Below are 23,851 nucleotides of genomic sequence, written 5' to 3'. Positions count from 1 at the left end.
GGTTTAGGAGATAAAGCAGAACGTCTCTGTTCTTGTACCAGAGTTCTCTGTAGCTTATGTTCAGGCATATGCCAAAGGAAATGGATTTTTCACCCTTAGTTGAGTGCCTGGTTGGTTCTACAGATTGTTGAGTCACTAGACAAATAGCAAACTCTACTTATTAAGGTGTCAGGTCTTGAAGATTAAATTCATTTTCACTGTTTGGATTATTTGTCTTCAAGTCAGGTGAAAATCTATTGCTGGAAAAGTGTGAGGAGGCAGGAGAAGGGGCTGTATCAGATCATTTTCTAGGTTAAGAGACAGAAATAGGTCCCTCCTGATGTGACTGCCGCTTGAAGAGACTGAACTATCTCAAAGACTGTAACCTTTTGAGTCTGTGGTAATGATGAGACTCCAACTTGACTGTGCTGGCAGACTCTGGCTGAAGGGACATAGGGTGGGGTGCTGGGCATCAATTATTTGTTAGTAATGTTTATATAAAAACATAGGGAAGAGGTATGATGATCAGTGGAGTGGATCAGTGTGTCATGATGAGTGAAGTGAGTGGGTCCATGTTCCCTGAAGGGACTGTTATTCACATCATTTGTTCAACTTGACCTGCATTCAGTTTCAGTCTTTGCTAATGAAGAAGGGACCCCACCTTACAAGCTTTTTAAATTCTACACAGAATACTATCAGACCTTAGTTTCTGTCCTCTAACTGCTTTTAAATGGCTTTTGACAACATTTTGTGTTAGGTAAAGTTAATGCGCTGTTTTAATAACTTCAGAAGCTCCCTTTGTTGGAAGCTCTAAGAACATAGTAGCAAATATGGACATAAAATGGACTTTTAGGGTATGATAATGCCTGGATGCTGGATGGAGAACTGCCTGCCCTGCAATAGAAACCAATATAGTACATCCCAGTATATGAATGTCGGGTCAAACAGTCAGTAGAATTCACCAAGTAGAGACAACAGTGAGTTAAGATAATTTTAATTATTTGCTCTCCAAAGTACTTTAAGAAATGGGTGCTGGTTCTTTTCCTTCTTTCAGCTGGAGCAAACAGGCAGTCAGCACAGGGCAGAGAAAATCTAGTCAGAACTACGGAAAGAGTTTGGAGTGTCTGAAGGTCTCTGCTTTGCTACTTCTGCAGCTGCACCTTAACACCTACAGTCTCTGGCGGGTTGCTCTCTGCAGTTTTATCCCAAGCTCACAAGGCAGGGGGCAGGGAAGGGATCTGAGATTCCACTGTGTGTGTGCACGGGGGCAGGATCGGAACAGGTGGATCTTTTCTTCACAAAGCTTGACTGATCACTTCTGATGCCGATGTCTCCTAACTGCCATAAAACACAGTAGGGTGGAGTGTCCCTTAATGTCAGCAAGTGGTTGGCCCCAGGTATAAATGTGACAATCAAGCTGACAACAGAGCTAATCAAATCCCATCCTACAACCGTTTCCTAGGTAACCAACACACATAGCTAGAGAAAAGGTGCTGAAACACTGTGCATGGAGACCAGAGTGCGCATTGGCAGCTCTACTTTTAAATGCTTTTAAGAAAAGTGCAGAAAAGCAGCCCCCAAAATGGACAATGTGATATTCCATTTATCCTTACTGGGTTTGCTCATGGGGAAGGAATTCTTAATGTGAGACACTCTCTTTTCATGTGGGCTTGAAGGGTTTGTTTCCCCTAGGCTTACCAGTAGAGACCCATTCATGTCCACCTATCATCACTGTCACAAATGTTCTTCCATCCTTAATATATTGCTACCCAGGCAACCTGTTTGTGATGGAGTCAGACGTGGGCCCTTCAGGAGGAGAGGATGAATGCAATAGTCACTGAGGCCCCTGGGTATATATGTCTGTCTTTTTTTCTCTCCTTTTCCTCCTTCCATTGTGGTTGGTAGACGGAAGGACATTTCTTGATGCTCTGAGCAGTGTGAGATTTTTTTCTTCTTCCTCAGCATGGCTTCACAAGCTGGTTGTCTCCCCCCATCCCTAAATGTTCAGACTTTCCTTATCCATGGGAACAGTGCAAACAGTTTCTCCAATCCATGATGTGAAACCATAGGGCATCTGCAGATTTGTGTCCTGCTTGCCTGGCCACCAAAATAGATAGGTTCCTTTCCTTTTAGAACATGCATTTGGGGCTCCTCTAAAAATGGAAAGTTGGGCAGATTTAAATTTCGGTTGAGTCAATAATATGTAGAAAACCCCATTTCTATAGACTTTTGTACTCTCAATTCATTTGATTAAAACACACAGTCTGTTAATGTAGCTTCTGAGATCTGTTCCCTAACCTGAAGGGTTTTATTAAGCTAAGAAAGAAAAGGTTTGCACATGATCAGCAAGGATTCTGTCTGTTACAGAGGGGAAAAAATGAGGGTTAAATTTAGATTTACCCATACCAATGTCATCATCTACCTGCAGTACAGATGGATGACAGGATGATTACAGGAGACGCATCTAATACTGCGAATTTACATTGTCTGAGAATCTGTTTTGATCGTGGAGATTTACAAGTTTTGTCCCTTAATGTCTGAGAACAGAAATATTGCAACTTTGCTGCAAAAGCACCATTTCAATAATAATTTCAGCACATTTGCAGCAGACACAGTCATTACGGCATGGATGAAGGATATATTGCATAATGCAGCTTACTTATTGGTCTATCACTTGTGGAATGTATGAACAAAAGAGTTGTTGTGTAAGATTACACCAATGGTCCATCTAGTGTTCTCTCTCTTTGAAAGCAGAAAGTATATAGAGGAAACTACAAGAAATCCAGTAATGGACATTTATGGAATAACTTGCCACAAGGGAAGTTTCTTCCTGACCACAGCAAGTTAGTGATTGGTATATGCCCTGAAACATGAAGATTTACATTGAAAACAAACCAGAAAACTCTTCAATTTCATTTTTTTAAATAAATTGGATGGTGAATAAGCATTTAGATAACTATCTGTTATTAAACCTTTAGGCTCCTAATCACATTCAGATACATTTATATAATGTGTGTCCATTTCAAAAAGTACATTAAATTGTTGGTTTTCCCTTTGTGATTGGATTTTATCTAACTCTGATACTAGACTATAACTGGATTCACTGCTCTTCTGTTACGTAGTGAGTGTTAAAGCTGTATATTTATGCAAATTAGGGGAACAAATATTCCAGGGATGCTGTATCTAGACCTCAGCCCCTTTGCTTACAAATTGACAAGTGATTTTAGTATAAATAATTGTCTTTAACCCCTGTAGGTTAAAAAAGACATGAGAGAAACTATCTTCTATAAAATATGTCATGGTTGCTGTCAATAATCTGTGCTTGTTGACGTTACTGGCACTATGGCCCTCATCTGAAGCCAGTGGAGAACCTTCCCATTATTATTGTTTCCAACACAGTAGTGTCTAAGTAGTTCTCCAACAGAATTCAGGGCCCTATTGGGCTAGGTGCTATAGAAAAGCACAATGAGAGACAGTCCCTGCCCTATGAAGCTTACAAGCTGAATTGTCGAGACATACAAGGTGGGAGAAAGGCAGTAATATTACATGGGAAACTGAGGCACGGAAAGATTACCTGACTTGCCCAAGGTCAAACAGGAGGTCTAATGGGCTCTTCAGTCTAGCAGAGAAAAGTATAACAATCCAATGGCTGGAAATTAAAGCTAGATGAATTCAAACGGAAAATAAAGTGTACATTTTTAATAGTGAGAGTAATGAACCATTGGAACAACTTACCAAGGGTCATGGAGGATTCTACATCATCGAACATTTTTACATCAAGATTGGCTGTTCTAAAAGCTCTTATTTAGGAATTATTGTGGGGATGTTATATGGCCTGTGTTACATAGGAGATCAGTCTACCTGATCACAATGGTCCATTCCGACCTTGGCATCTCTGAAATGTATGGCACAGCCAGGAACCAAACTCAGCTCTCTAAGTCCCAGTCCAATGCCTTAATCAAAAGACCATCCTTTCTCTCTGACTTCAGAGTGCATTGGATCACGCCCTGTATAAGAGCTAAGCGTTCTTATAAGAATGAAAGATTCTGTTGGATGTGGAACTGCAAGACATCTAGTCCATGCTTCTGGTTGATCACAGGATTCCCAACAGAAATATTTCAAATTTAAAACCAGACTAAGTGTCTTGTCTACACATGGAGCTATTCAGGAATAACTATTGCACTTTAAATCTGAATTAACTTATAATTAACTTGTAGATAAGCCCTTAGTGACTCATCTCTACAGATCTCTTTAGACAATCAGATAGCCAAATGCTAAAGTGCTACGTTTTTTGTTTTTCTCCCTTGCAGGTGAATTATATAGAGCCTCTTTGAGAAAACAAAGATTCCCTGCACAAGGCAGCATTGAAATACATGAGGACAATGAGGTGAGATGCTTTCCTGCAATATAGCTTTGTTGATTTCCTGAATCTGAAGACTAGATGCAGAAATAAGTGTTGATTACAAAAGTCTAAGTAACCCAGTTACATCAATACTTTGATGTGAATGTTCCTGAGAACCGTATTCTATTATAGCTATTTTATTTATTTGTTATGATTTATACGTTCATTAACAATTGCCTCTCCACATCCTCTAGGTGCTTTTGGCACAAATATAAAATCCATCAGTGTCCACAAATGGAGCCACCTGTACCCATCCCCGCAACTTACTATACCAACTAAAAACAATCTTTCCCACAAACATCAACACATGTCACATTTTCTTCCCCAAAAGTTTGTCTGCTTTGCAACATTCCATGAAGGTCAACACGTCCAGATTATTTGGGGACAAAAGGCAGTGAGTGTCAAAAGTGAGGGACCCTCCTGGAAAATGTCCTGCCAGATGGTCTTGTAAACCAAGGGTTGTCCAGAGCACATGCTTCTGCTCTTGGGGGGAGGGAGTCAAATGGGGGGAGGGAGTCTTTCATGAAGGCAGGTCCTTAGGTCAGTAAAGACTTTATCAAGGTGATATAATGCTGTCTTTATGTCAGGATGGATTTTCAGAGTGAAAAATCAGAGTATAACAGCATCAGTGTGTTGAGCAGTATCTGGGTCAAACTCTGCCCCTCTACTTAATACTAGGTAGCTCTTTATTCTACGAATGGCCTTGCTGATATTGGGTCTGCTTGCAAAATCAAGTACCACCTAACATGAACAAAAGTATCAGAATCTAGCCCCTTTTAACTCTAATTGCAACAGCTCATCACTCTATGACCATGACCCCATCTAGAGAATTCCATTTTCAAAGCGCTTTGTCCAAACCTGCCCCAAAATTCCAAATTGTCTGAGCGCTGAGAACATATTGATGGAGTTATAAGTGCTTTTGATGGCTCAATGCATCCTTTCTCCCATCTAATAGGTGAACGTGCAGTCACTGGAAATCGTAAAAAAGAACGAGGAGTACTTGTGGCACCTTAGAGACCAACACATTTGAGCATAAGCTTTCGTGGGCTCAAACCTGCTCCATCAGATGCATGTAGTGGAGGATATAGTAGGAAAATATATATACACAGAGAACATGAAAAAATGGGTACTGTCATACCAACTGTAAGCTTGGCTGAAAAACAGACACATTTTCCAAAGAGAAATTACCAAGTCCATTTAGTGCCACAATGTAAAGACCTATGTTGAAATGCAGATTTAATAAAAGTCTCAGTAGCAGTAACAGAACATACGTTTGGTTTCTAGAAGAAAGAACAGAAACTGAGCAAATGAACAACTCTCTCTAGAAGTTTTTAGCTAGCCAGGGTCTCTGTCCTCACAGTAGTTACAGTACAGACGTCAGTAGTGCAAACTTCACCACTGTTACCCAGCCTGACCCAAAGCTCATTGAAGTCAGTCGTTCCACTGACTCTAGTGTATTTTTGTTGTGTCTCTGTAAGCTTAGAAGGACCACCTCTAGGCATGAATGCAGTTCCTTCTGAGACACAGTTCATTCATTGGCTGAGGCTGCCAAGAAGTATGCCCATTTTAAATAGATTTGTAAGTTGCTTTTGTGATCATAGGAATGAGACTGAGTCCATTGACTCACTTCCCATATTCCATCTGATGACAATGACTTTCTGTCCCTACTGACCTGGCTTGGATTTTAAGTGGTAACCTAGATGCTGCAACCTATTCCTCGAGCTTTCTAATCCCTCAAACAGCCTTCTGCAGTGCCAGCTGATCAAAGAGAAATAATTTATTGTTGGCTGTGGAAGGAGGTAATCCTGTCTTTTGAGCAAAATTAGTTTCTATATTAGTAAATCGCATAAAGAACATTTGGGGGAAAAAACTGAATTAGAAAAAGAATAGAACCTTATTAATGTTCACTTGGGTGATCAGCAAATTCTTATGACAAACATGGCAGTAATTGCCCTACTTCTCAGTGAAGATTCTGTAGCAGAGCATTTAGTGGGTATGTCATTACTAAAATCTCATTTCTTTTTAAAAAATATAATGTACTCCATTTAGTAGAGTGATCTTGACAATTACAGGTCAGTAAGCCTGACTTCAGTACTGGGCAGACTGGTTGAAACAATAGTAAATAATAAAATTGTCAGACGTATAGATGAACATAATTGTTGGGGAAAAGTCAATGTATTTTTTGTAAAGGGAAATCATGCCTCACTAATCTACTAGAATTCTTTGAGGGGGTCAACAAGCATGTGGACAAGGAGGATATAGTGTATTTAGATTTTCAGAAAGCCTTTGACAAGGTCCCTCACCAAAGGCTCTTAAGCAAAGTAAGCTGTCATGAGATAAGAGGGAAGGTCTTAATCGGTAACTGGTTAAAAAATAGGAAACAAAGTGTAGGAAGAAATGGTCAGTTTTGATAATGGAGAGAGGTTAATAGTGGTGTCCCCTAGGGGTCTGTACTGGGACCAGTCCTATTCAATATATTCATAAGTGATCTGGAAAAAGGGGTAAACGGTGAGGTGGTAAAATTTACAGATACAAAACTACTCAAGATAGTTAAGTTGCAGGCAGACTGCAAAGAGCTACAAAAAGATTTCACAAAACTGGCTGACTGGGCAACAAAATGGCAGATGAAATTCAGTGTTAATGAATGTAAGGTAATGCACATGGGAAAACATAATCCCAACTATACATTTAAATGATGGGATCTAAACTAGCTGTTATCACTCAAAAAAGAGATCTTAGAGTCATTGTGGGTAGTTCTCTGAAAACATCCACTCAATGTGCAACGACAGTCAAAAAAGCGAACAATGTTGGGAATCATTAAGAAAAAGATAGATGAGACAGAAAATATCATATTGCCTCTATATAAATCCATGGTATTCCCAGATCCTGAATACTGCGTGCAGCTGTGGTCACCCCATCTCAATATAGATATATTGGAATTAGGGCTGTCCAGAGATTTAAAAAATTAATCGAGATTAATCGTACAGTTAATAATAGAAAACCATTTATTTAAATATTTTGGGATGTTTTCTACATTTTCAAATATTTTGATTTCAGTTACAACACAGAATACAAAGTGTACAATGCTCACTTTATATTTATTTTTATTATACATATTTGTATTGTAAAAAACAAAAGAAATAGTATTTTTCAATTCACCTAATACAAGTACTGAAGTGCAATCTCTTTATCATGAAATTTGAACTTACAAATGTAGAATTATGTAAAAAAAAAATTGCATTTAAAAAACAAAACAATGTAGAACTTTAGAGCCTAGAAAGTCCACTTAGTCCTACTTCTTGTATAGCCAATTGTTCAGAGAATCAAGTCTGTTTACATTTGCAGGAGATAATGCTGCCCACTTCTTGTTTACAATGTCATCGGAAAGAGAACAGGCATTTGTATGTCACTGTTATAGCCGGCATTGTAACGTATTTATGTGCCAGATATGAATCTTTAGCACATAGAGTCATAGACTTTAAGGTCAGAAGGGACCATTATAATTGTCTAGTCCAGGGATCGGAAACCTTTGGCACATGACCCACACTGGCTGCAGTTTGCCACTCTAGGCCAATGGGAAGCGACGCGGGCCGAGGGATGTGCGGGCCGCTGCTTCCTGCAGCCCCCATTGGCCTGGGACAGTGAACTGCGGCCAGTGAGAGCTGAAACCAGCCGAACCTGCAGATGTGGCAAGTAAACAAACCAACCTGGCCCACCAGGGGGCTTACCCTGGTGGGCTGCATGCCAGAGGTTGCCGATGCCTGGTCTAGTCTGACCTCCTGCACAACGCAGGCCACAGAATCTCACCCACGCACTCCTGTAATAAACCTCTAACTTATATCTGAGCTGTTAAAGCCCTCAAATCATGGTTTAAAGGCTTCAAGGTGCAGAGAATCCTCCAGCAAGTGACTCGTGCCCCACGCTGCAGAGAAAGGGAAAAGCCCCCAGGGCCTCTGCCAATCTGCCCTGGAGGAAAATTCCTTCCCGACCTCAAATATGGCAGTCAGCTAAACCCTGAGCATGTGGGCAAGACTCACCAGCCTGACACCCATATGTCCCTTCATGCTTCAGCCACCATTCCAGAGGACATGCATCCATGCTGATGACGTGTTCTGCTAGATAATGATCCAAAGCAGTGTGGACCCCAATGCATGTTCATTTTCAACATCTGAGTCAGATGCCACCAGCAGAAGGTTGATTTTCCTTTATGGTGGCTCTGGTTCTGTAGTTTCTGCATCAGATGTTGCACTTTTAAGACTTCTGAAGTCAAGCGCTACACCTCATCCCTCTCAGATTTTGGACAGCCCTTCAGATTCTGACCTTGGGTCGAGTGCTGTGGCTATCTTTAGAAATCTCACATTGGTACCTTCTTTGCATTTTGTCAAATCTGCAGTGATTTTTAAAGTGTTCTTAAAACAAACATGTCCTGGATCATCATCAGAGACTGCTGTAACATAAAATATTTGGCAGAATGTGGGTAAAACAGCAGGAGACATACAATTCTCCCCCAAGGATTTCAGTCAATTAATTAATTAATGCATTTTTTTTAATGAGTGTCATCAGCATGGAAGCATGTCCTCTGGAATGGTGGCCGAAGCATGAAGGAGCATACAAATGTTTAGTATATCTGGCATGTAAATACCTTGCAATGCTGGCTACAAAAATGCCATGCAAATGCCTGCTCTCACTTTCAGTTGACGTTATAAATAAGAAGCTGTAATAAACAGATCGTTATGGGTTAATAGAACAGGAGTACTTCATGTCTCTTTTGACTGTAAAGGGTTAACAAGTTCAGTGAGCCTGGCTGTCACCTGACCAGAGGACCAATCAGGGGACAGGATACTTTCAAATCTTGAGGGAGGGAAGTTTTTGTGTGTGCTGTGATGTTTTTGGTGGTGGTTCTCTCTGGGTTCTGAGAGTGACCAGACGTGCAACCAGGTTTCTCTCCAATCTCTCTGATACTGTCTCTTATATGTCCAGAATAGTGAGTACTAGGTAGATAAGGTGAGTTAGGCTTATGTTTGTTTTCTTTATTTGCAAATGTGTATTTGGCTGGAAGGAGTTCAAATTTGTATTTTGCTGAAAGGATTTTAATTTGTACTTGTATACTAGGCTGGGAGGGTATTCCCAGTGTCTATAGCTGAAAGACCCTGTACCTATTCCATTTTAAATTTACAAAGATAATTTTTACTGTTTTTTCTTTCTTTAATTAAAAGCTTTTCTTGTTTAAGAACCTGATTGTTTTTTTTTCCTGGTGGGAGACCCCAGGGGACGGGGTCTGGATTCACCAGGGAATTGGTGGGGAGAAAGGAGGGAAGGGGGAGAGAGAGGTTAATTTCTCTCTATGTTAGGATTGCTTTCTCTCTCAGGGAGAGTCTGGGAGGGGGATTGAGAAGGAGGGGGGAAGATGAATTTTCCTCTCTGTTTAAGATTCAAGGAGTTTGAATCACAGTGATCTTCCAGGGTAACCCAGGGAGGGGAAGCCTGGGAGAGGCAACGGTGAGGGAAAGGGTTTATTTTCCTTGTGTTAAGATCCAGAGGGACTGGGTCTTGGGGGTCCCCGGGCAGGGTTTTGGGGGGACCAGAGTGTACCAGGCACTGGAATTCCTGGTTGGTGGCAGCGCTACAAGTACTGAGCTGGTAGTTGATCTTAGAGGAATTCATGCTGGTACCCCATCTTTTGGACGCTAAGGTTCAGAGTGGGGGATTATACCATGACAGCAGCGGACAGCAGTATCTCTCTCAAATGTAAACAAACTTATTTCTCGTAGCGATTGGCTGAACAAGAAGTAAGACTGAGTGGACTTGTAGGCTGTAAAGTTTTACATTGTTTTGTTTAATGCAGTTATGTAACAAAAATATACATTTGTAAATTGCACTTTCATGATAGAGATTGCACTACAGTGTATGAGGTGAATTGAAATACAATTTCTTTATCATTTTTACAGTGCAAATATTTGTAATAAAAATAACATAAAGTGAGCACTGCACACTTTGTATTCTGTGTTGTAGTCGAAATAAATATATTTGAAAATGTGGAAAAACCATCCAAGAATATTTTAATAAATTTCAATTGGTATTCTATTGTTTAGCAGTGCGATTAAAACTGTGATAAATCACGATTAATTTTTTTGAGTTAATCGTGTGAGTTAATTGCCATTAATTGATAGCCCTAATTGGAATTGGAAAAGGTTCAGAAAAGGGCAACAAAATTATTAGGGTATGGAACAGCTACCATATGTGGAGAAATTAGTAAGACTGGGACTTTTCAGCTTGGAAAAGAGACGACTAAAGGTTAACATGATAGAGTTCTATAAAATCATAACTGGTGTGGAGAAAATAAATAAGGAAGTGTTATTTATCCTTCTCATAATACAAGAACTAGGGGTCACCAAATTAAATTAATGGGCAGCAGGTTTAAAACAAACAAAAGGAAGTATTTTTTCACACAGTGCACAGTCAACCTGCAGAACTCCTTGCCAAATGATGCTGTGAAGGCCAAGACTATAACAGGATTTAAAAAAAGAACTAGATAAATTCATGGAGGATAGGTCCATCAATGGCTATTAGCCAGGGTGGGTAGGGATGATGATGGTGTCCCTAGCCTCTGTTTGCCAGAAGTTAGGAATGGGTGACGGGGTGGATCACTTGATGATTACCTGTTGGCTGTTCATTCCTTCTGGGGCACTGGCCACTGTCGGAAGAGAGGATACTGGGCTAGATGGACCTTTAGTCTGACCCAGCATGGCCGTTCTTATGTTCTAAGGTAAAGCATTCTCTGTCAACTTCTCAAAGCAGACACATTTACATATAGGTCTATCACTGTTTCACTGATATGTTTTTCATTCCTTTCCAGTAAATGGAAGTGTGTCATGAATGTTTTTGACTTTGAACAAGAGGTCCCCGACCTAAAAAGTTTGAGAAATGCTGCACTCTAACCCCTGCTGACGTGGAGTGTTTTTGACCCAGAATTATTTTTCTCCTTTAGAAAATGTGAGGATTTCAGTTTAAACCTTTCTGACAAATCCAACAAAATGAGATTAGTTTAGCTCCTGATACTAGACATTTAGGCTGTCTCAAGATTTTGGACATCTCCCCATCTGGATATACTGCCAATAGCATTTGTTGTGCATAGTATCATTCATAATCTTCTTTGGATCTGACTTCTACATGTAAGCCTCAGGCATAAAAGCTTCTGCGCTAGAGTGTAGTGTGCTGTATCTAACTCGGAGATACTTGAATGAAATTGATTTTTTTCAAAGTAAAATATACAAAAGATCACTCTGAGCCTGAAAATACATCAGTAATTATCTATGGAGGTTGACATCAAGTGCACCAATATTGCTCTTGCAAAGCCTGTTCTAACAAAAGCCTATTCAAATTACTATTTCTTTTCTTCAGGAAGGAGCTCAGCACAGGAACTGTAAAACTCACGTCCTTATTCTTGTCCTACATGGGGGCAACATCTTAGATACAGGAGGAGGGGACCAGAACTGCAAGATGGCTGACATCAACACCTTCAGTTCCGTGTTTGAAAAGGTGACCCGAGCCCATTTCCCTGCTGCACTGGGCCACATCTTAATCAGGCTTGTCCACTGCCCAGCCATCTGTTTGGAGGCTTTCTCTCTTGTTTCCAAGTAAGTTAATTTTCATTCTAAGGCACAGCTTTGCAAAGTGTGGCCCTCCAAGGTCTGCTATTCACAAGCTTTTTTATATGGTTATAGTGCTTTCATTGGCCAGGCATGGAATAATGCAAGTCCTCCTTACCCTCTTGCCCATTTAATTAGTAAGGACATGGTCCTGTCCTTTTCTGGATAGATGCAGCAGTAGAAAAGAGGGTTATAAGGTGACTCTGCCTTCCCATTCAGCACTCAGTGGTGACTGCAACTTTGTGCTAGGCTTTCCACTGGTGCCAAAATACTGTGGCCCCCATGGGAAGGGGGCATACTGCTGGCTCAAGAAGTTGGTTAGGTTCTTGGCCCTAGTACCTGGGCTGTGATGTTCAGGTACCATTAGATACACCCTAGCATACGTTGTCTCCTCACCCCTTGGCTTCCCACATCCATTTTACATTGAGTTGGCAAGTTAATTCCAATGATTGATGTGTCCCTAGCTCCCACCCTCAATAGTTGTTCAGCTCTGGGGGGTTTAAATTGGGATTCAGCTCATACTGTGTGACTAGTAGCTATGATGTGGACAATGGATTATTGCTTGCTGTGTTTAGACTTGAGTGTGGATTACATCATGATCCGTTTCAGACCCTTGGAACCCAATCCTGAAGTCATTGCTTACGGAGGCTCAAAAAGTGACTCCAAATCCATGTAACTGCTCTGTAGTTGTAATATCTATCAGTGTGGGCATGAGAGATTTTTGAAATCATGTAAGCAATTAAGGTGCACAAATACCATTGACTTTTAACAGGTATTGTGCTCCTATATCCCTTGGTTTTGAAAATATACCTTATGGTCAATAATATCAATAAAAAAAAATGTTTACCCAGCATCTATGTCGAGAAATATAATGTTACCCATACATCCTTTGACGCTTAAAAGAAATGTAAGATGTACAAATTGTTTTAAAAAATAAACTCCCGCATCCCATAAGTGGGGAAGAAAACAGGCTGGATGAGCATTGATGTTCCTTTTCTCTAATATCGGACAACTGCTGTGAATAATCCACAGTCACTGTTTTTCTTGCTTTAAAAGCTATGACTGCCAGATCTGTGTGCCAGTGTCCCAACTGGCATTGACAAATCTAACCTCGCATGTTTGTTGTTTAGATGCTGCAGTGCTGGACACTATAGAAGAATTTGGTAGATAATTTTCATTGTTTAAACAACTAAGATGGTTTATTGCTTAAATTGGTTTAGGAATAAAGTGGAAAGAAAATTCTGAGGCGTGAAAACAATAATTATGATTAGCTTTGATGAACTCTCCTTAGCACTGGAAAATCAGGAAGGAAAAAGCCTTTAACACTTTTAGTGGCTTGTGATCAGCCTTGTTGCTAGGGAAGAATTTAAATCTGAACTTTTTTTAACTCTGTAACACAACTAAAACACAAAGGCATTATAGTGTCTATTCACCTGCTAATGGCAGTTAATGTAACTTCAAAATGCTGTAGTGTTCAGCATTCATTTATTATAATTAACTTAAGCGACTGCAAGATAAAGCAAGGGTTTGAATGAGCTATTAAGATGCTTTTTAGAACACCTATTGACTTTGGATGATGAAGGTACTGGCCTTACAAAGGAGGATTTGGTAACATGAGGGATACATTGAGTCTGATGGATTTTTCTTTCTTAACAGATGCTCTTGCTAGAGGATATAAATTAATATGGTGCTTGGGGCCTGTATTTATATTAGAGAGGATGCTTCTCATGTTGATCAGTTCTTGGTCTATATAACTATGAATCTGCAGTAAGTGGTTTCTGATTCCTGATTATGAATATGAAGCTCAACTCTTAGACCAATAAAGTTAACCTTTGAATATCATGGGAATAGATTATAAAATCACTTAATTGTATATAGAACAAACATTTGCTTTTGACCTCTACTTCTTCCTTGTTTGGGTGCAGTCCTAATGGAATGGTGTGATAGAAATACCACAGGCCAGAAGGGCTTAGACTTTTTCAGTGGATTATTTCCTTGTTATGAAAGAAATTAGTGTGCTGAAATGAAGGATGTTCTTTCCTAGTCTATTTTTAGTTAACGGAATGCATGTAAAGCCTAATCCAGCACTTGTTGAGAATAATAGCAAGAGACTCTCACTGATTTGAATGGATACTGGATACGGCCCATAGCTCCCATGAATTCATTGAACTGGAATGGACTAAACAGCAACACCAAGGTAGCAAAGCTTCCATTGACACAGCATTATGGTATTCAAATATTGTGGACATGAGCACAGTATGCTGGAATCTTGAGCTGGTTTATTTTTTTCACCAGCGGGAATTCCTGACTGCTTTGCAAAACTCCATTCCAAACACGGTAAAATGGCTTTGCTATGCAAGAATGTGTGGGCTGGAGTCTTGGTCTCATGGGTGGCCGTTGTGCTGCCTGGCCATCTGTTCATCCTGCCCTCTGCGTAGGGGGGCGTGTTGGAAGTGATAAGGGGAATGGGCATATCAGGGAGAGGCTAACATGATTGCTGCACCTAGAGAAGTTTAAAGCAGCCCTTAGGAATTCAGTTCTCTCTGCTACAAGGAATGATGGATAGATAGACTAACCAGTTTCACTTTTGTATCTAGGTATTTTGAGGTTCTTTTTTCGTTGTTTATGTTGAGAAAAACACAAAAGATAAACAAAGCCCCAGTAGAGAAAAGCAATTTTGTTCTTTAAAAATCAGTTTTGTTAACCAAATGTTGTTGTTAACATAGATTAGGAAACTCAGGTCTTAAAAATAGATTACTTTTAGCTCAACTCCATCCTTGGAAGTATGCCACACAGTCATCTGTTAATGTAAACTATGCACAACCCCAAATCATTTGTGAACACTACATGACATAAAGTAGTGTCCATTTTAAAGATTGGGTGTAAAGCAGAGAGCATTTTGTTCCTCCCTTACATTTCTAGCTGCTAGGTCCGTCTGAGGCACTGTTCTAATGGAGAACCACAATACTTTGTACAGTTAGCAATGACAGCGCTTTCAGTTTATAAAGTGACCTGAAATAAAACATTAGTTTGTATTTTTTTAAAAAAGAATCTTTCACAAGATAGTTTAGTTCCTGCCCATCTTTCTGCAGGGCAATATATTATCCCTGGTTTGTACAATTAATCTATCAGATCATATTGTCGTTAAAGCTAGTAGCTTTCCGAGATTTCTGGTGGGAATTCTTCTGTGCAGTGAAAATCATTGTGCTATAAAACACACAAATAATATTTCAGAAGAAAAATAAATCACCATGAAAAATTAAATGCAACTTTCAGTGAGGTGATAGTCAGCAATTACACCTCAGAGGCAGGCTTAGTTTAATATTTACTGCACTCTTAAATCAAAAACCAATCTTCATAATTTTAAGCTTCTAACTAGACATTAAAAATGGACACATCCTAAAGTGCCCTTTCTGTGTGCTTATATAAAAATATCTTCCCCTAGAATTAGTTTATCGTGACTATTAACTTTAGCATTTATCATCGTTGTAGTAGTAATAATTCCAGATTCGTGTTCCGTTCAACAATGCTGTGTGATGTGAGAGATGACATCCAGCAACTCCTTATAGAGAGGAAAGCTGGCCTTTGAAGTTAAGGCACCGGCCTGGGATCAGATGATCTAGGTTCAATTCCTGGATCTGCCACAGACTCCGTGTAGGGCCTTGAGCAAGTCAGTTCATCTCTCTGTGCCTCATTCCCCCACAAAATTGATTAATAGTGACATAAAGCAACTTCAGTGGACTTCGGGTCCTAACCTTAAGCCCTGATTCTGGAAAGGGAAGTTAATGGGACTTGGTGAAGGAGTAACAGTCTCCTTGTAGAACTGGGGCCCTAATAGCAACCAAGTAACAGATTTGATTTTCCTTTCCCTCTTTGCCAAAACCAGGGCTGGCTCTAGGCACCAGCATTTCATGCAGGTGTTTGGGGCAGCAATCTGCAAGGGGCAACAGTTTGTGTGTTTTTGGCCCCAAGCAGCGCACTGAATTGCCGCCGTGGACGGCGGGGGCAGTCCATGTGCCATTAGGGCAGCACGCTTGTTTCCGCGGGGGTGGCAATTCAGCGGTAGCTTCTATGTTCAGCTGTCCATGGCGGCTCAGCTTCTGTCTTCTGCCTGAAGACAGAAGCTGCTGCCAAATTGCCGCCACCGCAGAAACGCATGTGCCGCCTTAATGGCACATGGGCTGCCCCCACCGTCCATGGTGGCAATTCGGCATGCTGCTTGAGGCGGCAAAAACAATAGAGGCAGCCTGGGACAAAATCATCCTCCCACGTGACATGCCCACACTAAGCAAACTAAGGCAAAGGAGGGCCAATCCTGCCTCCTTAGCATCTGGTAGAAAAATTGCCATTGACTTTAGTAAGGTTGGCTCTCAAATCATTGTAATGGTAATTGATTATTTTTCTCCTCAATTCTATTAATGTAGTTCTATTTGCCTGTGACGTTAGACCAGGCAGTATTCCAAAAAGGAGGCTAGCTGTGTAAATATAGAATGTTCACTAATAGGTTTAATTAAAACCTTTAACAATCTCTTTGCTGTTTTCTCCTGGTTGGGTGAAATGAATTCAGAAATAAATGATATGGCTTTTCTTTGGTTTCATCCACAAAATCGCTTTGCAATTATTGGCCTGGGACTCATGTCAAAACATATCTACTTCCCTAATTGCCCTTTTTTTTTGCTCATTATTTTTGCAGCACTGGAATTCATTTATTAAATGACAGAAACTTTTCAAGTAAATAATTAGGTTTTTCCTTAGTCTTGAGCTCTTCTGTGCTCATAGCTTTTTGTATGCAGTAAACACTATTTTCTAGGCCAAGTTGACTGTAAACTCTGGGAACCATGGTCTGTTCCCTTTAAGAAAAGGAAATTTGTGTTTGATGCAAGATAAAAGGAATGCAAATGGGGGGTGGGGAACCTGGCCTTTTTGATAATAGGTTAATCTAGTATCAGCAGAGGGCAGAGCAGAAGTAGATAGTATAGGAAATACCCCACCCATACTATTAAATCAGAGGTGCAACCCATGGGCCCAATTTTCTATTCTGCTACTACTTCCTTTTGTGTCACTCTGCAGACACAATGGCTAGAAACCCAGTGTAGCAGGCCAGCTGGGAACTTCCCCTGTAAAGGGGGAATCCCTGGGTAAAATACAGTTGGTATATGTTGCCACTTCTGGGGTATAAAAAAGTGGAACATCCAGGATGATCCTGAGCCCATGCAACTGGACAGCCGGCAGTGTGCACTGAGCAGCCTTACAGGTTTCCTGGAACAGCTACCTCAATAATGGGATGATCCTGGGAAAATTTGGGCAGGTGGCAACCCAGTGCTGGCTGAGTCCCTTGGGACCGTAGGCAAGGGTGTCAGGTAGAGTCACTCCTGAGTCTGCTCTAACTTACGGTGGAGGCCAACCTCAGAATCAGAGAGTAGTAAGGGTGGCAGAAGGCCCTCTTTGGCAAAGCACAGATTGGCCAAACCTAAGAATAAGGGTATTTTAAAAAGTCGTATGATGTAATGATTCACCTGTTGTAGACAGATGCCTTTTCTATATAACTTACAGATACCAGCAAGTCGATACTAGAATCCTGATTCTTTTTAACCTTCAAAACACTGACTACTGCCACTTAAGTCACAGATTTCTTTTAGTAGCTGCTGGTATTTGGTCTCTTACCCATATGTTAGCTAGCCATCAGGGGACATCGTCATTCATAGCCACAAAGCCAGTGCTGCTGAATGTCTTGTAACAATTTAAGCTCTTGTGCTGCCCTACCTGAATCCTTGACACTTGTGCAGTTGTATCAAGGAGGGATCCAAAAGTCCAGAAACTTACCTGCCAACCTTTAGCAACTAAGGGATTGATCCAACGCCCCTTTGCAGTCAGTAGAAAAACTCCAGCTAACTTCAATGGGCATTAGACTGTAAAAAGGCAAAATGTCATTATTTAAATATCTCCTTTTAGAGTTTCTTTCTGATTATTGCTATGCTCTGAGTCAGCAATCAACATAATGGATGGACCATTTTCTGTCCATACAAGATAATCAGTGTCGCAGTAGTTTATATCATAAATACTGTAAATGAGCAAAGGGATAAAGTTGCATTTTTTTATAGTTAACTTGTATTGAAAGCAGAGATATTTAGCTTGCCAGAACTGTTCTTTATTTATTCAGCTGATCACATATTGGAACCTGTGCTTGAAATGTAAATTTTATTTTTAATGAACTTAAAGTAATAATTTTGAGACTGCTCTGTTGTGGAAGATATAGGGGGGAGGAGAATCATTCTGGGCAACAATTAATAGATTGTGGATGAAAATGGTGGCTAATAGAATTCTGTATATAGGGGCTAGATTGGTATTAAAGACTTGTGCTGGTGTCATTTTAAGAATAAAGGGAGCGCCAATAGGAGTTGGATGCCAAGTTGTCATATGTGCCTTTGAAAATCTGTTGTCCCTAAATGAGGAGTAGCTGTTATCTAATTGAACCACCTATAAATCCATGTTTAAGCTTCCACCCTGCAAAAACACACAAGCATATGATTAGTTTTCTACTTACAGCTATGCTTGAAATCAGTGTGACTGCATGTGTGCGCAAAGCTAAGGGCATGCTCTGTGCCTGATCAAGGCATTAATACCTACAGACCTTTGTTTGAAAAGAATGCCTGTGGCTAGCTAGCAACCCACTATGTATAACTGTCCTGTGGTGTTGTACGCATATCATGAGACTCCCACTGTTCCTTGGAAAAGATACAATGGGAACGAGAGCTGGTTGGAAAGTGAATTTCCATCCCGTGGGAAATTCTGATATGTAGAAACTGGTTTTCACTCTGAATCGGAATGAAAAGGCAAAATTTCTTGTGGAACAGAAGCTCCCAAAATTGCTGATTCAGAAACATCACAATGTTTTGTTTTGGTAATGTCCAAACATTATCATATAGTATAAAATAATTATAAATGTAAGTCAAAATGGAATGTTTCAAACCTGTCAAAGCAAAATGTTTCTCTTTGACACTTCTCCATTGAAAATTCTACCAGAATCGATACATTCCCACAATATATTTCAATTTTGACAAAAACAGATTTTTTTCCAGTAGAAAAATGTTTCACCTAGAAATTTTCAGCAAACTCTAAATGGAAGCATATATACTTTTTCTGGTTGAAGTGGATAGTGTATGCCAGTATCTCTTTGATACTGAGCTATGTTCTGACTTTGTAAAAACCTTCCCTGTTGAAAACCAGAATCCTAACAGAATGTTACCACAGTAGAGATATTCCACTAAAATTAATTTCAATTGTACTCAATAAAGCTGAGGAAGGTTTTTGACAAGACTCTCTCCTCTCCAAGGAGCTTACAGTCTAAGTATAAGACAAGAGGCAACAGATGGATACAGACACCAAAGTATCTGAATTAATAAAGGTTGTCAGTGTTGAATGGGAAAAAATGACTTGTTCTTATGTTCTTGAAGATACTAAACCGTGATGGAATAAGTTTAGATGAAGGGAAGCAAATGGAAGGTTGGTAGTGCTGTATATTTCATTCTGTCTTGCTTTCGCATTCTAATCTCTCATTCAAATGCTTCCTCTCATATTTGAAAGAAGACACTCTGTGTAAAATGGAAAGCTTGTTTCTCTCACCAGCAGAAGTCAATCCAATAAAAGATACTACCTCACCCACCTTGTTTCTCTCATAGCCTGGGATTAATAGATTTATAACAACACATCTTCTCATAGTCAACATTTTTATTTTACGTTTAGTACTATCAACAATAGCAGTCCATTTCTGAAACCTGAATTATGTGACACCTGACATGCTTCAGTCTTATTGGTCTGATAGGAGTGTGTATTAAAATTTAACAGTGTAAGTAAAGTATATTCTCATTTCTACCAAGCTGCTGCAAACTGATCCCTATGCATTGCCTCACTGCTTACAAATAACTTACTATTTTCCTGTATTGAGTGCTTTCCCCCAGTCTTTGTGGCCTTGTAGAGATAGGGCTGAACTGTGGCCTTGTCTGTCCTGGCCATGCATTCTTTACTCTATTAGATCTGTTATGAAGCACAGTCCCCACTCTTCAATTTCTCCCTCCTGTGAGCAAGTGGGTAGTGAAAGGAGGGAGAAACAGAATAACTGGAATCCTCCGATTCATGAGGAATATAGAAAATGGAGCCCTTTTAAGATGCAGAGTAAGATTCTGAGTCATCATTCCTCCCCCGAGCTGCCCCTGCTTTAAAGCATTTATACTCCACCCACTGTTCAAGGCTAGGATTGCCAGGCATCCAGTTTTCGGCGGGAACACCCGGTCACAAAAAGGGACCTTGGAGGCTCCGGTCAGTACTGCTTAGCGGGCCGTAAATAGTCCAGTTGGTTAAGGCAGGCTGTCTGTGACTCCCAGAAGCAGCTGGCATGTCTATCCGGCCCTAGGTGCAGGGGCAGCCAGGGAGGTTCTGCATGCTGCCCCCAGTCAAGTGTTGGCTCCACAGCTCTCATTGGCCAGGAACCAGGGCCAATGGGAACTGTGGGGGTGGCGCCTGCAGGTGGAGGTACCGCGCAGATCCACCTGGCCACCTAGGGGACGCAGGGACATACCGACCACTTCCGGGGGCTGCTGAAGGTAAGTGCTGCCCAGAACATGCACCCCCTCCTGCACCCTGAACCTCTCATCCCCAGCCTGGAGCCCTCTCCTGTACCCCAAACCCCTCATCCCACCCCATAGCCTGTACCCCCAGCTGGGGCCCTCACCACCTCCAGCACCCCATCACCCTGCTGCCCCAGTCCTGAGCCCCCTCCTCACCCAAACTCCCTTCCAAGGCCTGCACCCCACAGCCCCTACTGAATCTCAAACCAAGCACAAAGCCCCCTCCCACATTCTGAACCTCTCAGACCCCATCCCTAGCCCGGAGCACCGTCCTGCAACCCTCATCCTCAGAGTCCACAATCCCAGTCAGAGTCCTTACCCCCTTCCACACCCCAACCCCTCGCCCCAGCTTGGTGAGAGTGAGCAAGGTTTGTGGAGAGAAGGGGTGGGAGTCAGGGGCAGGGCAAGGGTGTTCAGTTTTCTGCAATCAGAAAGTTGGAAACCCTATTCAAGGCTGAGCCTCCAGGAACAATTCTGGTCCATAGATACTTAAGCACTAAGGGGGCTGATTCTTATTTGTGCTGCATCTTGCGTGTGTTGCTTACACCAGTGCAAAGTGGGTGTAAAAATACTACCCTATTGGATAGCTAGCATTACATACTCTCTTTATACAGGTGCAAACGACTGAACAAGGACAGTGGTGAATTGGACTCTATAAAACATTCATGATACCATTCGTTCATGCATCTTTCAGCACTTATCAGTAGTCTTTGCAAAGCACAGCTTCTGGCCCAAACATTAGATTTGTATATTCATAGACGAAGGCCAGAAGGGGACCACTATGATCATCTATTCTAACCGCCCATAGAATTTTCCCCAGAATCTAGATTAAAGCATACCTTTTACTAATGTACAGAGTGGAATTCTGTAGCACTGAAAAAAGCCTCTAGAAAAAGAGGTGGTATAGAATAATAAGGCCTGGTGATTTAGAATGCCTTTTATGGCACCCTTAAGTCTCTTTTCTAAGCCAGCATTCCTGAGCAGCTAACCAGTCAGATGCGATCTTTGCTGCTTCCTAATGGACTCTCAAAGGACTTGGGTTCTGGATGATGGAATAGTGTTGTGAATATATTGAAAAGACAGGACATCCATACATGTAACCATGTTCAGCTCCATTTGGTTCTGTAAGATCTCCACAGCGAACGTGAAATTGAATGGAATCTGAGAGAAAGCACCTAGATCTTCTGCTCTCAGGTGTTTCTTCCACCAAAGGGTAAAAACAGTGTTTTTTTTCGAGCATGCTGTATTCATGAGACTAAAACAGATGAAGAAGCTGATCGTAGCCTTTTTCTACTAAACTGTAATGTTATATCTACATGGCTTTGCAGTCTGCATCATGAGGATGTGAGTTGCAGTGCACACTAGGGTGCTGTATTTTCTAACTCCCTTGCATGGATGTTGCTGGTGCGAGCTAAAAGGTGCCTACTTTGTGGTTAGTGTGAACTAGCTGCCTTTTTAGTTCACACTAGCAGTATCCACATGGGGGAATTACAGCATAGCATGCTGCAGATCACGCCCTCCTAATCTGAACTGCAGGGCTCTGGAGACAAGCCCTTCAATCTGTATAAACACAATACTGCATAAAATGCACAAAGACAAGTGAAAATGGTTTCTGCTTTAACTTATGCCTCATTGTTCTGAACAATAATGTCTGACTTAGTATGGCAATCGCTACTGGAGAGGAATGAGGCCCAGTGCTTAGGGCACTAGTCTGAGACTGGGGGGACCCATCTTCAATTCGCTCCTCTGCTACAGGCTGCCGTTTGACCTTGGGCAAGCTATTTAGTCTCTCTTCTTTATGCCTCAGTTCCCCACCTGTACAATGGGGATAATAGCACCTCCTCCCTCACAAGAGGTGGTGAGGATAAATACTTTAAATATGGCAAGTTGCTCAGATACTGTGGTAACGGGGACCATTTAACTACCTGAAATAGTAAAATATGACTAATTTTCAAAAATTAGCTTTTCTAATAATAAAATGCAAGCCGGTTGATTTAAATGTAAGTTGTCCAGTACAGATATTCATAATATACTGCTATATACAGCGATTTAGCAGAGTTGTGTAAAACTTTACTTATAAGTTACAGAGCAATCCACAGTGTTGTAGATGTGGTGTATACCAAAGTAATTGACTAATGGAATTGTTTCAATGAACCCCTTGTAAAAATGAATCTTGCATTCTTTAGATATAGCCACTCATCTTGCCAAATTTCTTTAATGGATTTGAAGGCAGATTCTATTGTCTTTTTTTATTTCTGCTATGATTTCATATTGTTTTCTCCCCACCCCCAAATTTGCAGAAGAATGAGCGCGATTTATAGAAGGATTAATCATCCTCGTGCTGAAAAGACAAAAGGAACTTATTCCATAAAATAGTATAAAAAAAAAAGGTTCCTTGGCACAGTTAAGATCACAAATCTCTTGACATCCCAAAAGAGTTATTTGGTGGCTTTCCTTACAATGAAAGGTGCAAACCACTCACTTGCATTGACAACACATTTCTCCTTTAAGATGTTTATGATGGCTAAATACCAAGGAATACCTAACGGTAATCAATAGCTCAAGAACAGGTCCACCATCAGTATTCCCATACCTCTCCTCTGTTTCATTTTTCTTCATTTTCTGTTAGTTTTGTCGGCGATAGTCCTTTCCCTAATCCAGGACTTGAAAAAGCAGTTAGCCTTTACAGAATAGAAAAATATTGGATTGAATATCTTAATGGGAACTATTCTTCCCTTTTTGATACCTTGGAAGTTGCAGCTTTTCTGATATTTGGAAATAAACTAGTTGTTGCTTTCAAGCTGTTAAAGGACTTATACATCATAGCCACTCTGATTTTTCTCTGCATGTATCATTAACAGTGGTATCATCATGTATACAAACAAAGGGGGAAGAATTAAGATTGTACAAGCACTTCTCGCCCTTGCTGGCTTTTGAGCGTCTGACTTGGTAACCTTACCATCCCATTGCTACTGGAGGCTATTTAGATGGAATTTCATCTGTAGATTATTTAGTTGTTTCTGTGTCATTATACCGTGCAGAGGTATGATGTCGGCTGAAGGCATTCACTGCATTGTAAAGGCAGGTGGTTCTTTTAGCCTCTGGTGTTTCTCGCTCCATTAGCTCCTGATTGTATTGAATCAATCTGTTGTATTGCCTCTTTAACTAAAGCACATTTGTCTTCAAACTAACAGACT

General features: G+C 40.8%; 1 protein-coding gene across 4 annotated transcripts in view; it reads left to right on the top strand.

Annotated features, from left to right (window-relative positions):
- The window catches only part of PITPNM3 (PITPNM family member 3), a 344,340-nt gene that overhangs the window by 235,249 nt on the left and 85,240 nt on the right, over positions 1–23,851 (top strand). For all 4 annotated transcript variants that reach the window (XM_030536854.1, XM_030536856.1, XM_030536855.1 and 1 more), the window contains 2 exons: positions 4,290–4,366; positions 11,783–12,018. In XM_030536854.1, the coding sequence (XP_030392714.1) occupies positions 4,290–4,366; positions 11,783–12,018 (313 nt within the window). The remainder of the gene's footprint in view (positions 1–4,289; positions 4,367–11,782; positions 12,019–23,851) is intronic.

Source organism: Gopherus evgoodei, chromosome 17, assembly GCF_007399415.2.
Source record: "Gopherus evgoodei ecotype Sinaloan lineage chromosome 17, rGopEvg1_v1.p, whole genome shotgun sequence".
Lineage (NCBI taxonomy): Eukaryota > Metazoa > Chordata > Testudines > Testudinidae > Gopherus > Gopherus evgoodei.
Note: the sequence above shows the minus strand (reverse complement) of the source record. Positions and strands in the feature narration are given on the sequence as shown.